This window comes from Heliangelus exortis, chromosome 17 (assembly GCF_036169615.1).
Source record: "Heliangelus exortis chromosome 17, bHelExo1.hap1, whole genome shotgun sequence".
NCBI lineage: Eukaryota > Metazoa > Chordata > Aves > Apodiformes > Trochilidae > Heliangelus > Heliangelus exortis.
Window position 1 is genome coordinate 6,358,967 of NC_092438.1, and position 15,802 is coordinate 6,374,768.

At 38.6% G+C, this 15,802-nt stretch overlaps 1 protein-coding gene across 1 annotated transcript in view; it reads right to left on the bottom strand.

Moving 5' to 3' along the window:
* The window catches only part of BAIAP2L1 (BAR/IMD domain containing adaptor protein 2 like 1), a 38,261-nt gene extending 23,585 nt beyond the window's left edge, over window positions 1–14,676 (bottom strand). Inside the window, exons 1-3 of the mRNA XM_071760449.1 lie at window positions 14,372–14,676; window positions 5,502–5,577; window positions 2,358–2,444 (exon numbers count right to left, since the gene is read on the bottom strand). Coding sequence (XP_071616550.1) covers window positions 2,358–2,444; window positions 5,502–5,577; window positions 14,372–14,422 — 214 coding nt within the window. The 5' untranslated portion in view covers window positions 14,423–14,676. The remainder of the gene's footprint in view (window positions 1–2,357; window positions 2,445–5,501; window positions 5,578–14,371) is intronic.
* Between the last annotated feature and the right edge of the window lie 1,126 nt (window positions 14,677–15,802).

Sequence of the window (15,802 nt, forward strand, 5' to 3'; positions counted from 1 at the left end):
TACAGGATACAGGAAGAAGCCTTATAGAAAAATTTTAAACAAGGAAAAAGCAAAAAGTTACAGAAATATTCTAAACATCAGGTGATTCACACTTAAAATTATGGAAACTGCTTGTCAGTGCTTCTTTGCCAGCCACTTTCAGACTGTTGATCTTATAAAACAAGCTAGTGTGTCACTTCACTTGATGCTCCAGAGAATACAGTCAGGAAAAGCAGTTAGTTCACAGACATCACAAAACTTAACTGATGACTGCTGACCTCTTTTGGCAAAGGTAACAGAAGGATTATGCATAATTGAGTTGTCAGTGGTCAAAAACTTGCCTTTTGGCAAGTCTAAAGGAACTGAAAGAAGAGGCAGTTCCACAGGGAGCTGGGCCTACAGTAACTGTGCTGGGGCTAATAGAGTCCATAAATGAGTAAAACCACAACAAATTTTGATTTGGTCTCTACATGTGCAGGAATGCTCAGCATGAATCTCGATGTTTTTAAAATAGTGGAATGTGCAGTATATTCTCTTTCTCTTTTTAAGCAAAGTTACTTTCAGAGATGTCTGGGATGTATCATATTTCTTTACTAAATAGGTCAGTATTGTAGCCCAGCTTCAGAACTATTAAGACTTTCTAAAGAAAATGCAAATAACCCCTCACAGACTCCTAGTAACATTATCCTGCCTTTTCCAGTGTTCACTGACTTTCCTTATCTCTAAAGTAAGGATTGTATCAGAGAGTATGTTAGAAAAAATCTAGAGTTGCTATTTTCCTTAAGAAGAAAAGATTTTTCTGCATTAGGGGTTTAAGTTAAAGATGAATAGAAAGCAGTGTTAGAGATCTGACCCTGAAGAAGGCTGTTTTTTCTCAATACAGTGTATCTAGAAAATGGTTTATAATTGCAGGGAAGAATTCATAATTAAACAAAAATATATTTCCAGTTACAATTCTGTATCATCCCAAATAACAGGGAAAAACAGTGATTTTCAGAATTCAGCTGGAGACTGCCCAGTGACAGTATTTTCAAACAGGCAGACTATCTCACAGGCATACAGTGTTCAATGAGTAGATCACCTCTGAGCATGTGACCAACTGTTTGATTGCAAAAATTGCAACTATGCATTTCTTGATATTTTTGTGGGATTTTGCATGTTTATTACTTTTAACTTTCTCATACTTGAGTTACATAGTTTGAAAGCAGCAACTCTCCTTCCTGTAAACAACCTGCAAAGCAAATACAGAAACTGACTCCATTAGGACTGTTTGCTCTGCAGTGTTTGCTCTTGGGCCGCTCCCAGCTCTGGACACAGGAGGTTAACACTCACACAGAACAAATGGTGCAAATGTATGCAGGCACACAGAAGCCAGTGACCACCTTTCAAGGAGAGTCCTTCCCTGCAATTCTGCTCCAGCAAAACAATTAAAAAAGCACTTACTAAATGCATCCTTTTAAATCAGCTGGATTATCATACTAATTTGAGTTGCAGATGCATGTTACATCATCAGAAGAATCCTCCATTGCCCATAATCAGAAGTTCAGAGACAAGACACTTTACCAAGTTATTTTTACCAAGTCAAAAAGCTAATCAAAGGTCTAAGCAAATGTTTCTTCTTCACAGTATAGTTCCTATTCCTTTTTTTTGTAGTGATATTACAATATTTTATCAGAAATACTACAAGTACTTTGGATGACAACTTCACTTTTGTAGATTAGGCAGTATCATTTCAGTGCTATTGGAGTGCAACATTAAGTCCTGCTGCTTCAAAAATTCAGAAATCATTTTCAGGAAAGTTCAGAACTTGGGTTGATTTTACAGTGATGTATAAGTACTGCATCTTTGAATCTACAGTTTGTCTTTCAGAACTTCAACTAGAAAATAAATGTAATGCATCTGAGAACTTTAAGTGATATAACTGATCAAACACAGTGAAGTAGAACTGAACTCTTTACAGTGGAACTCATGCAGAAAATTGTTCCTCGTTTAGTACTGCTGTCATGCACTAGGACTCCTCGTACCAATATTCTGTTGCAGAAATATTTCAACATTTATCTCTGTACTAAAAATAGCCACACATTTTTACACGTTTCTTATAGAATTAGGTGACTTTAAAAATTGCGTGCTTCTTGATGCAGCAACAGAAATATATTCAGAAAAGTAGGAAAAAAAAGAAGGTGATTTTGTCAAAACATTTTGTGTCTTGAGAAACAATATAACTTAAAGGAATCTAATGCCCTCCATCTATGTGTTACTTACGAGTAAAACACCCTTCTTCTGATCCTTCTTTAATTCATGTTCTGTGAACAGCCAGCAGGAAAACAAAACAAAAGCTTGTCATTTGAAGTAATTTTAAAAAATGAGATTTCACTTACCTAGTTCTTTAGAAACTGGAGAATCAGCTGATATATCCCCAATCTTTGCAAGGCTATCATAATATGCTCTTCCAGCCACTACCATAGCTTGATGGGGGGGACAGGTGGGCAAAAGGCAGGAGGGGAAAAAATGAAAGCATTAGAAAAAAATCAAAGTATTTTCCATTTTCATTACTCTATGGTCCTATGACACTTTGAAATCCAGGGCACACCATAAGAGAGGGAGAATTACATAGCAATAAGGAAAGCCTGCTGTCAGACAAAGTTACACAAGTCCCTGTGCTACCCACTCATCTGGTGGGTAAATTGCCTCCAAAAAATCCATGATGAAATACAGTTTGTCAAGTGTGATATATATAAAGAAAACACTGACTTTTCAATGTAAAGACATTAAGTCTGGGAGATAAGCCATGTGGCATTATTTTCTTAATTTTCAACATACCACCAGTGTGCCTGAGATTATTATAGATTATATTGTTCAGCAATCTAGGGATCTTAAATGTTGAAAGATCTCTGGTTCCTTGGACAGACGTGGGAAATTACCATTGCTATATGCAATTTTGGCACAGAGTCATTCTGACACTCCAGGACTGTGCCTGCTTTTATCATCACTGGACTTTGGATGGCAGAGAAATGTGTATTCCAAGTACTTTAAACAATAAAAACTTCAGGCAACAGGTGCATACAGAATTTCAGAAGAAACCTGAAGGTTTAACATTCCCAGCCAAAAAGACAGACCCCAGTTAACACCTGAATGCTCATCTTCCCTCCCCCCCTCCAACAGTTCCCCTCCTTTTATTGTTCATAGTTCAGTTCCAGTTTTACAGGAACCAATAAGCTCTTAATATATATTACTGAGGTTTCAGTTATTCCCAGTTAATCATTTCCTGGTTACAGCTGATTTTAACAGTGAAGCCAGTTTTGCTAGAATGAACTTAAAACCATCAAGATTCAAACAGCAGGGAGGCCATAGTGAGAAATATTTTACATATGTAGGAGAACTACACCACACAATGATTGCCTTGCATCTTCACAGTATCTAGAACTGATCTGCACACCACAAGGAAAAAACCAACAAGGAAAAACTGTTAAGGTTTTATTGTAGAAGGTGGTGAAAAATACTCACTGAAGTAAGCCTTCATAATTTTTTGTAGTAGTACATTTTTAACCTAAAGAAGTCAACTGTTGACTTCTTTTTTTTTTTTTTTTTTTTTTTTGAGAGGAGTAATGATCAGTAATTGCCAGTGATAGTATTTTAAGTCTGTATTACAGTTTTTACTAGCAAAGGTGACAGCTTTGATAATTCCAAATGAAACAAAGATTCTTTTTGAAGCTCTCTTGCATTACACAAGGAAATTCTGGCTAAGATACATCTTTTAGCTGCTCTATATTAAATCATTCTGAACTGAAGAATTACACTGCTGCTAGTACTATAGCAATATACCACCTGTATGCAAAGATTTTATGCTGTTTCTGCTCTTCCTATCTAATGCTTTCTCAAATAGCTGATCTTTTATCCTAATACAGGCACTAAAAAATGAAGAAAACATGGGTTTTGTCCTGTGCTAATATCAAGCTAAATTAAGAGCTCCACTGATATAGTCTCTTCACCAGTACTATGGCTAATAAATTACTTTTGCAGAAGTTTTGACCTTTTATCCTCAAAATGTATAAAAATACATTAGAAATGTATCAGAAGTTCTTGTAAGTTTTATGTTCTTCATCAGCCTACTCTGACTTGTTTCGAAAGCTGCAAAGTATTTGTTTAGCAACAGAGTATTTACTTTCTGTTACAGGTCTATTTATACAACTCAGAAATTATTAAGAAAAGATTAACAGTTTATGAGAGCCTGAAGATGACTTTAATGTACTTTCAACAGTTGTTGTAACACTGTAATCATTTATTCACTTGAAATTAAGCATTCATGATAGATATGCTTTATCAGCCAGTGTTAAAAGGCAAATCTGCCAGCACACCTATCAGCTTCTGCACACACATATTGTGAATTACTAATGACAAATTGAATTCAAAGAGAAGAGGCAAAATTTAACATAATAATGTATTTGAAAAGCAGAATCCTCTGAAACTGGTACAAAAATCTTTCAGCCTAACATGGGAACAGTTGTCATTACTTCTGGTACTACCTAGAATCCCTAAGGTTATGTATTAGGTAACTAAAATGTTAACCCATCACGTTAGGCATTATTGCAAATAAGTCAACATTTTCCTGTTTTCATCTCCAGCAAGCTTTGCTTTTATCTTTTTCTCAAGCCTGGTCTAAAATTTGCATGAAGAGAGATTTCAATGTCTATTTGGCTATGCACTACTTCTACAGTATCTCATTTCTCAGAGTACTAGATTACATGTAGGAGAAAGATATGCCCTAGACTTGAGGCAAAATGAGAGAGATTTTACATGGCTTTAATATGGTATCAGGCAGCTCAACAGGTCTGCAGAAGGGTAATGAAGCAAGCTCTAACAGGTCTTACAATGGAAGCTTTGGGAGTCTGGAGCCCAGTTTTGGAAACCTGTTCTTAGTTTCTGTTAAGTCAATAATGGAAGCAAACAGCATTATAAAATGTCTGAGAAATTGGGTCCTTAGGTTCCAATTTATTAATTGAGATTTTGACTCCATTAAAAAGATCCCATCAGGTTTAATATGGATAAGAAAAAACCTAATCCATTCCAGTAATTCTTATGCATTCAAGTTACTCTATTCATGGTGCTATGTAGGTTGGGATGTGTATAGGTGAGCAGGAACAGATCTAAGAATGTGAAATATTTTGGAAGTCATTTCCAGGGGAAAAAAAGAACTCCTAGCATAACTGCTTTTTTCCATTTATATTATTATTCCAGCTTCAGTTATTTACACTTTACATTCAGTATATTTTGCAGTAGCTCTGTGCATAAGTGTTTGGGATGCAAATTCTGCAGGACACTGAGAAAAAAACAAAACAAAAAAAGGGATGGGGAAAAGGTATATCATATGTCTGAGTGTTTCTGATTTTCTGCCTTTTTTTTTTTTCTTCCTAATTAAATGCATCCAAAGTTGAGCTTGGAAAATAAGCTTATACACAATCCTCTCATCAAATATGTATATTTAGATGAAAATTAAACATTCTTTCTTAACTTAGAAGACTTACCATTAACAGCTTTTTCATAATTCTTCCCCAGATTGATTAAATTCCTCAGCCCTGGATTGAACTGTTCCATAACATTCTAGTGAACAGAAAACAAAATCTGTGTTATAACCAAGCCAGTTCAACAATGGATGAAAGTATTTACCCCCGTGTCACTTAGGTCTAGTTTTATGTTTCAGATATACAGCATGTATCTGAAAAGTCTGGGGATGGATGAAAAACAGAAGGCTTAGGATGAAGAGGACAGCAAAGGATGGAAGGGAGAAGAAAGTGATCATTTAAGATCAACAAATGAGGAAAATGGAAAAAAAAAGGTAAACTATTTCAGTAGGTGTAAAAAGGAACAAACTTTCTGACAATGGTTCAAGAGCCAAATTCTTCAGCCTGGCCCCATGCTGAAAAAAAAAAAATGCTGGGAAAAGGAGAAATGAAAAGAAATTCACCAGGTACCTGCTGAAGAGATGACTGGGCACTTCACTTATCTAAGTTACAGGTAGCATTTATTTTTAAGATTTGAAAATGCTGTGTTTTATTGCACAAAGCTATAGTTGTTGCATAAATAAAATTAAAATTATGACCTTACTTAAGTAGACAAAGAAAAAAATCCACTGCAGCTGTTTTGGCTGTTAAATACAATTATTGGCTGATGAACAGATGAATTGGTAGAAATTGTGACAGTTTCAGAGTGCAAGAAAATAGCTATACCATTAAAAGTTTAAGCCTTTGCAAAAGTAGAAAATAAGTTAAGCTGTGAAGTATGAATGCATATTTGAATTTTCTCAGTGTTAGTGAGTGAATTAAAGAGAACAAGATTTTGCCCATTAAAAAAAAAAAAAGGAGAATCACCCACGAATTGGGTTGTCCCTAGTCACAGGAAAGCTTCAGTTTCCCTTCTTCTGCTCAAAGACAGCAACTCTCTTCCCTGTCCTCCAAATATTCAAAATTAATGTTATCTTCTTATAAGCAGTGAAAAAAAAATAAAACAAGAAGCTGACATGCTGATATAAATGCAGTTGTTATTCACTGCTCAGCAGCATGTCGTTTAGAATATCTTGAACTCATGTTCCATAAATATTGGTATTCCAAAATGTTAGAAAATGCAATTACTTTTTGAATGCTAAATAGACTTGAAACACAGCTCTCTGAACTTCACTTATTTGGTGGCTTCTTAATTTCTTCATGTAGACTCACAATCTGAATCAGACACAGCATGTTTATTTAACAAAACCCCCTTTGTATGTATGTAATAATTACATCTGAAAAAGTGTTCTAGACTTTGCCATATATGTCTGATCATTTAATAGTTACACAACCACAATTTTCTAATATTTAGTTTCTCTATCCCCTACAAAATAGAATTTCATGTAATACCAACTGCCAAGTCTCAAGAAAAATTTGATAACGAATATTTTGTTTTAACAATGAATTTAATACAAACTCTTTATTTCTATAGAGGAGAACCTTAAACATTTTTACAAATTCTAAATATTTTCCCCCCAGACTCTTCCTAACAAAACTATAGCTATAACATTAGCCATGACATTTAATTGTCATGAAAGGAAGACTGAAGTACCTGAAGACATCATTCTGTTATTCTTAACTATACATATGAGAATATTTTTATGAGAACTCATATCTTTCTAGATATTATTCACAGAACTTTAAAGTTCCGTGAATTCAAAACAGACACTTCATGTTTACAAGAAATACAAGTAAAATAGTATCAACATTTTGTCTGTTATACTACTAGCATCATGAAAATATTTATATTTAGTGCATGCATGGACCCAGAAGGAACAGGAATACCATCACATTTGTCTTATTGTCAGAGAAGGTCATTTGGACAGAACTTTATATTTCCAGTATACTGCTATACTTGACCTCCAGTCAGTTGAAAGAGTGAAGAAAAGTATTAACTCCAGATTTCACTAATAAAACTTTAGCAATCATACTGAGTAAAAGCTATTAAAAATAAAAAACAAAATAAAATAAAATAAAATAAATATATATATACAATTATTAGGTTCTGATACTGGGACAGTATATACCATCCAAAGCAGACAGAACAATACCTAGCCCCTCTGCCTTTATTTGTGCAAATTAAATGCAATTGGCATTGTTTTCTGGTCTATAACACTAAACTTCTACCCACCCAACCCAAACTCTGCAACCTATTGTCCCCAGGCCTTTGATTTGTGTTAACTCGCAAACCACATCCAGAAATCATTTGGGAAATTGTGTTTCAGGTTGGGCCAACAGTGCCATGGGCTATTCTGACAACTTAACAGTATGGATTTTCAAGTTCCAGAGTCTGGGAACATCCCTCCTTGTGCTCCAGCTCTTTAATGTTGCTTCTCTGCCTGTGTTGTCCTCCGTGTAGCTGAGGCAGAGCGACTGTGAGACTTTTCTTCCACAGGGTAAATTGTGTCTTCCTATTCCAACTTTTTGCTATTTCTTCCCAGCAGTGTACTAAAGGTGATGGTTGTTAGCATACGTGGAGTCGGTGAATCATACATTAAAAAAAAAAAAAAGTGAATCAGAGGATTGTGTTAGAAGAGAGTCCTGTATTCCAAGGGTATGAGGAAGCAGAAAAGTGTACGTGATGTAGAAAATATGTATTCATGGCAGGTAAGTCTCCAAATGCCACCTTGAATTGCTACATTATATTGAAAATAATATTCTTGAAAATTATTTCCTGTCCCTGTTCTGTCCCTGTTTATACTGCTCCTTGCAACAAGGACTTAAGAGAGTAAAACCCTTGCTGCCACATACCCAAAGATTCCAATGGTAACATGATAATTATGGGTCTTGAAATACTGATTTTTGGAATTACTGTCTTAAGGATTCAGGGATTAAGATTCTAGTTCTTTTGGTATCTTCTAATTCAGATTTCAAACAGAAAAAAGGGATTTCATGTGTGTCATTAGTTGCTTTCATTTATGAGGAAGGGACCAAAACCCAGCAAAAATGCTCTCAACAGCTCCCATGTCTGAAGCCAGACCCCACAGCAATTTATTTTCACCAGCTGACTTGATACATGCATCAGGTATTCACTTATAGCAGATACAGACCGTGCTGTGGAAACACAACAGTTCCACTGACACGGAGAACTCTGAGGAAGAGCTCCAGTACATCACATCTGTTCAAGGCATATGTAAAACTACTGAGAAAGATAAAGAAACAGTTTATAGCTCAGTGCCTTCAGTAGCTGGGAAGCATACAGCTCATGGCCCTTTTCTCCACTAGACCAAGCCGTCTCTGGAAGTATTTCAGTCCTCCTGCTGCCACAGTGGTTGATTGTTAGCAGAAGCCTCTGCCCCAGTCTCCAGACGGGAACTCCCAAGAAGCAGCAAAAACCTTCGCAGTGGAAATTCCCCTTTGGAATTTTCTTGGTTTAACACAGAGTATGGTTAGCTGATCCTCACAGCACTGTGCAAGGCTCATCTACTTTCCTACTGAGGGGTTGCATTTGATAGAAAGCCTTCTTGTCTCCTCCTCCCTTGCTAGGTCTCCAAAGTGATCTGATTAATTAGATGAAAATCTAATGCTGAAGAGAGCCAAATCATCTAAGAAACAAGCAATATATGTATTTTTTTCTTTCTACTGAAGAGTAGATTCTCAGAGCAGGTAAAAACCTGGCTTTGTTTCTAGTGTTCTTCTTACATATTTATCTACTGTGAAGTCCTTTGAAGTACTGTCCAGAACGAAACATCCAGAGCACTTTTTCACAACAGGAAACTGTCATTGGCAACTTGTCTTCAGGTTCAGGTATACATTTGATACTTTCAAGACATTTCAGTTAAATTTATTCTAATATTTTATTCAGTTTCAGAAGTTAAAGGGAAAAAAGCCACTCAGAAATCCATTCCTATTTTCATATGATGTCTTACAGTTTTATAGCTGCTCTTACTTGCAGTCTAAAGAATAAGTCATAAAAATGAGTGGGGCTACGGCAGTGCAAAATCACAAGTCATACATTGAAATCAGATCTCAAAACTTCTAAATAAAGCAGAGACAGAAGAAAAAAAATTGCTGATTAAGAGAACTAATACCTTAAAACTGCCAAAGTTAGAAAATATCACCATCTTGTTACCTGCGACACTGTACAAAGTAATGGGAATAAAGCTTTTGCCTTAATCCAAATAGACATCACAAAGTAAGGAAAAAGCTGGGAGAAGCAAAGCAGTTCACAACTGATTTGCCCATATAGTGAGGAACACAAACTCTGCCTCCTAATTGTCAATCTAGTGTCCTATATTCCAGTGACACACTACCTCTCATGAACAGAATAATTAACTAGAAGAGAAGAGGAGGCACATAAGAGATCCTACAGCTTTCTATTATTTAGGATGAATGGAAATAAAGGGAAAAACCTTCCAAATAGGCAATGTGAACCATCTTTATATGCAGAGAATTAAAGTTGGCAAAAGCGACCTTCTAAGAAAAATTGTAAGAGAAACCTATTTTAGTCATTCAAGTTATTAAATCCTAACATAATCCAGTATGAAAGTTGTTGTGTACCTTTTCACTACATGAAACCACTGTGACTTAACCACACTGGTAGCAAGGAGCTGAGAAGAGGAACAGGCCTTGTATTTCCACTTGTTGTGTATAGGTATTATATCTTCCCCAGTTCCTGATAGTCATATAAACAACGTTAATCTTCTAAACAAATGACAGCCATTGTAAAAGTGCCTTCCTGGAAATGCTCAGCTTTGCTTTTTACTTAAAGACACACCTAGCAGAACAATAGCTCAGCAGGTATGAATACAACTAAACAATGCATAGAGTCCCTGTAGTTTCAAGTTTACATCCTGCAGGCACTTTTGCAAGAGAGGATAACAATGTATTTGGGTTGAAATCCAAATTTATATATATATGTGTATATATATATATCACAGAAAAGTAGATCTTGATGTCTAACATTACTCATTTTACCATCACTATAGCTATTCACAGCTAAGTTTTGTATACCTATTAATAACTGAGTTTAAATTGTTATTCCTTAGTTTGGAAACTAGTAAAACTGTACTGGTTGCAAGTTAGTTTAAAATGTTTTAAACCAGGCTTAACAGAATAGAAAAAAAATCAGGCTGCCAGTGTTTATTCAAAAAGACAAATTCTTATGACTAATTATTAGTCAGCTTGAAGGAACACTTCTTGCTTTAGAGAAACATTAATACATCATCCATCAGTGTGTTTCAAATACAAACTTTTTCAGGTTATGAAGACTTGCTCCAGGATAGATTCTGGGGAGGCAAAGCTCTAAGTAAGGTCAAGATAGATAATTTGCACTAAGATAGAAATGAACTTTATACACACACAAACTCCCAAAGGCTCCTCTGGCCTCAAATTAGATTTGTATTTCAGTAATGCAAAACAACAGCCCTACTGCAGCATGTGGTAAGACCATAGGTGAATTTTAATGTTGGTAAATAAATCTGGTAGCTTAATCTAATTGCAAGTCTTTTAAAAATACAGACACATGGAATTTAGGGCTTTAAGCTGAATTTATCAGATATAATTCCATAATAAAGCCATATAGCCTACCAAATTAATTTTACATGCCTCTTTAGAGAACAAACATCACTCAGAAGAATACAAAACCCCACTGAACAAAGTTGTTTGTTTTTATTTAAATTACAATTTGATCGCTAATGAAGATTTCTGTGTAAGGCTTACTTGAATACTGAGAAATACATCTTTAAAATCCAAGACTACTAACACCAATGAATTACAGCTATCATAATACTATCAAGAGCTCTGGAAACCCCAAACCACAGGAGCAATACATGAGATGCCTTCCCAGCCTGAACAGAAGGAATTACAGGTCTGTAACTCTACTTTCCTGGTGTGTCCCCTTTCCTCTGCATTGTGTCTGTTGTAGCTGGATGCCAAATAGATTTTGCTCATCAACAAGCAGATAAAATGTAATGGTATGAGCATCAGTGACACACCAACACACAACTTTCCTGGGGTGACTGACTGACATAGTCAGTGTGCAAGGGGGTCACACAGTGTCCCCTCACTGCATGCCACAGCACTGCAGTGAGTGACAAGGGCAGGGCAATGTCATACCAGTGAACCTTCCAGCAGTTCCTTGGCAAAAGGGAGGCTGTGGCCCTCTTTAGTCATAGGCTCCCACACCCGTAGGCTTCATTTTGCACGTGCCATTCCTATCATGCATTAAAGTGATTCTTCAGGTATTACATAAAGAGTAAACGTCAGTCTTGATTTTTGTGTGCGCACGCACGCACGTATTTGTGGATTATGTTGTTTATTTAGTCAGGTTAGCTGAAAAATGTTGAGATATTCATTTTCAGTTGTTGTTGCCAACAAAAAGGATGAACAAAATAAAAATACAAAGGCATTACTTAGCCACCTGATGACTTCTGTAAGTACATTCTGAAGCTTTGTATAACCCAGGTTACTATGTATTTAATAAATCCAATGGATTAGCACTGCAAGAAAGAAAAGAGGAGACAGACTGGCAAGGCATCCAATTTAAATTTCTATTATTTTTTCAGGTCACCCAAAACTTGTTGGATTTTTTTTTTGAGAAGTTGAAAGCCTGTGTTTGACCCTGCAGCCCACAGATGCCACCACCACACTACACTGAACTGGTTTCCTCAGACCAAATCTTTCTTCTTTCTGGTAGGAAAAACACAAACACTGCTCCTGATTTTATCAATACCAGCATGGTGTTTTATGTGCTGCATTGCCAGGATGGCACATAGCAAGAGCAGAAGTTAGGTGAGCACTATTAAACAAAGCAGAGTGCTCACCGTGCAGACTGAAGCCCCACACAGTTCATTTGTTTTAGATGAGGGAGCTGTGATTACAGCCACAGCACAGTCTAGTGCTCTCTGTCCTTAAGAGGTAAAAAACTATTTTCAAGATTTTAACTTTGATATAGAAATAACTGCTTTAAAGTAGACCCAGAATCCATTCTCTATCTGAAGTAGCCTTTGTACCTTATCTGGATAAAGTTTCAATTTGTAATGAGGGCAGGGCAGGAGGGTTTCCAGGCCTCTGAGTACTAGCTATGTGATGCAACATACCAGACCTCTCCAAATACCCACACAGAAGTCATTTCATTGCACTGGTAACATTAACTTTGTATTACTGTGTTTTTGCTGGTTTTTTTTTTCTAGCCTGATGTATCTCTTAGATTTAGTTTAAAAAACAAGAGTAAACTTTCCCAGGAAATAAGTACTAAATAGCAGGGCAAATTTTTCTTATTTAGAGGTCTGTCATTACTGTAAAGCCTATTTTATACTATATCCATTAAAACACAAGATGTTTTCTTCCCTCTCCCCTCTGTAAAACTGTTTTAGCTACTTTCTGGAAGTCAACAAACAGGGTAGGACATTCCTTTGTTGGCACAGCCCTAAAGAGTCAACTTCCCAGGTTTCTCTTCTGCCAGACTGTGTTTACAGGCTGCTCTGCTGAGAAAAAGGACTTCATGTTTGCTTATGGCCTTGCCATGAACACAGCTGATATCAAAAAGCACCAGACCATTTAAGATGACCTGCACAGATTCTAAAGGACAAAATTCATAGCCAAGTCATTCCATTTTTCAGTAGTTTTCCATGAATACATCCAAGTCCAAGGAAAATAAACAGCCAGTACATGACAGCAATACAACTGGTCTACTTGAAGAACTGATGTTGACTTAACTGTACTGGACAACAAATCTAACAGCAAAATACTCCAGTATATATATTTTTCGATACTTTTAAATGATAGTAACAACATCCTTGGAAATACGAGAACATTTGATACTGAACCAGCAAGATGTAGTAAAAAGTAAAACAGAACAATCCTCCAGAAAGCTTTCCTTTGGGCTTGAAAATGCAAATGCATTGCCACTGTAAGTTCATTTGCATGATTAAATGCATTTGCAAAGTGCTTTCTCTAATACAACTCACTGTCCAGAATGAAAATTACAGATCCAAAATTGCCATTGCTCAACCAAAAGTATGATTCTTCATGGAATTTTTCCCAGTGGAATTGTTGTGTTTTGGAAGAGCTAATTTTATAGAGAGAAAAGTTCAAAGCAAGTGTCTAGAACCCACATGCCAGATATTTTTAATTCTACAAATAACGAGGCATTTTGGAAAGTGTAAAGGCCTCCTGACACAAACTGGACTACCCTCAGTCGGTGCTTTGAGGCAGTGCTAGGGTGAACCATCAGAAACCTGATCAGCTCGGGACATAGGCAAGCAACTTAATTCAGAGTTGAGCCATTTTTATTTAGGCTCTGGCCCGTATGAAGAAACGGTTTAAGCAGAGGACCACAAGCACCAAGATCTCCAAACAACCTTATCATCAAAACACACTGAGGGAATTATGGCTCGCTGGAGAACCAAGCCTGGCAGAGAGGGAGAAACCAGTCTTAAAGCCCGCCTTGTCCCGCAGCTGTCGCTCTCAGCTGTGCAGCGGCCCAACCCCTGGGGCCGGAGCCGGGGCCGCCCGGGGGAGCCCCAGCCGAGCGCTCCGGTGGCGGGAAAGCGGCAGCCGGGCGCAAAACGCCTCAGAGCGGTGAGGGGAGCCGACCTCCCCCTGCCTGCGCCCCGAGCGCGTTCGGGTTATTTACAAGTGAGCACCGAGCAGTCTTGGACATACTGGGTTGGGCGAGATCACTCGTATGGGAGGGGATGAGGAAAAAAAAAAAAAAGAAAAAAATGTTTGCTTCATTTCTGTGCGAGGAGCTGAGGCTGCCCCGAGTCCTCCCGCCGGCCTCGCCTGTGGAGAGGCGGCCGATGGCCCCCGCCGCAGCCACCTCTGGTGCCGGCCAGCGGGGGCAAAGGTGGCCGCCGTCTCCTCAGGCGAGGCGGCGGTGGGCAGCCCCCTCTCTGGCCCGTACTCACTTTATAAGTGCTCTCCGTCAGCTTGTTCACCTCCTCGGGATTCCGAGACATGGTGCCGGCGGGAAAGGGGCCGGTGGGAAGAGCTTCGTCCTCCGAAGAGCGCCTCGGCCCCAGTCCAGCGCCGCCCCAGCAGCCTCGGCTTCTCCCTCCGCCGCTAAGAAACTGTCAAAAACTTGTGGAACCAGCCGGGCAGCGCCGCCGGGGCGGGGCCTGCGGGGCCGCGGCTGCCTGACGCGGCAGGACTGGCTCGGCGGGCGGGGATCGCCTCACCTCACCTCGCCTCAGCGGGAAGGGCGGCTCGCGCCGCCTCTACCTGAGGAGCCGCCTCCTGCCCGCCTCCCGCTCCGGGAGCTCCTGCTGTGCCTCCTCTGCGGGGCCTCGAGACTCCAGTAGTTGTGGCTCCGTGGAGCACCTCGATGTTTGGACTATGTGAAAGCTTTTTCAGGAGGCAGCTCTACTGTGAGAGCCTAGCGAAGTAGGAGGTTAACTCTTCCTCCCAACAATTAAGTGAGGGTTCTGTAAGAATTAATTCATTAGTCTTATCAGAATTAATTAGCCTGGCCCTAGCGGAGGTAGCGATGCTGGGAATGGTCCCTTTCCCTTCCACAGCAGTCCCACGTGAGGCAGAGCCGTGGGGGTTTCCTCAGCGCTTCAAGCAAGGACAAAAATGCCTTTCTTTCTCCAGTGCTCCCTCGGAGCTTCGTGCTGCATGCTTAAAATTTTCTGTTTCTTTTAAATACACACCAATAAAACAGTGCTTCAGTCATCTTTCAAGTGACTCATGAGGCCTTCACAGGCAGAAGAAGCTGGGGTAAGCTATAAATTTTTGTGGACCATAAATTGCCTTGATATTGAGATTAATTTGAAGTATGCTAGTTGGAATATCTTTCCAGTAATGAAATACCAGCACTATCTTGAAGGACCTTGTGGGAGGTTTATAGTCTCGGGTATTTAAAACTCAGGTGCAGTGCTGGGTCTTGAGTCCGTGAGGCATAATCAGCATTGGCCGTCCTTCTCTTGGTTGCTGCTGTTTCCCATTCCTTTATTGCAGCAATAAAATAAGAGCAGGCATGCAGCAAAAAGTGGACTTGGAACAGAACCCTAGATACAAGACTCTCGGAACCTGATAATAGCCTGTAAAAATATTTTTATTCAAGCACGTGGAAGTGTTTATACCTTTTAGAAATACAATTTCTGGCAAAAAACTTGAGCACTTCGGGTGTGTTCCTGAATACAGCTAAACCACTGGGCAGAGTGAGAGCTCTGTAAGATTTCACGCTCCTAGGTAAAGTGTTTGCAGAGTCACTCTGTTTATTCCCAAGTCTTTTGTCTGAGGAGTTTTTTGCAGCTCTGGAAATAGACTATGCTTTTGTGTTACCATATGCTAATGCATGGAAAGGGTGTTCCTCCTTAGCAAGCTGGCATTCAGAT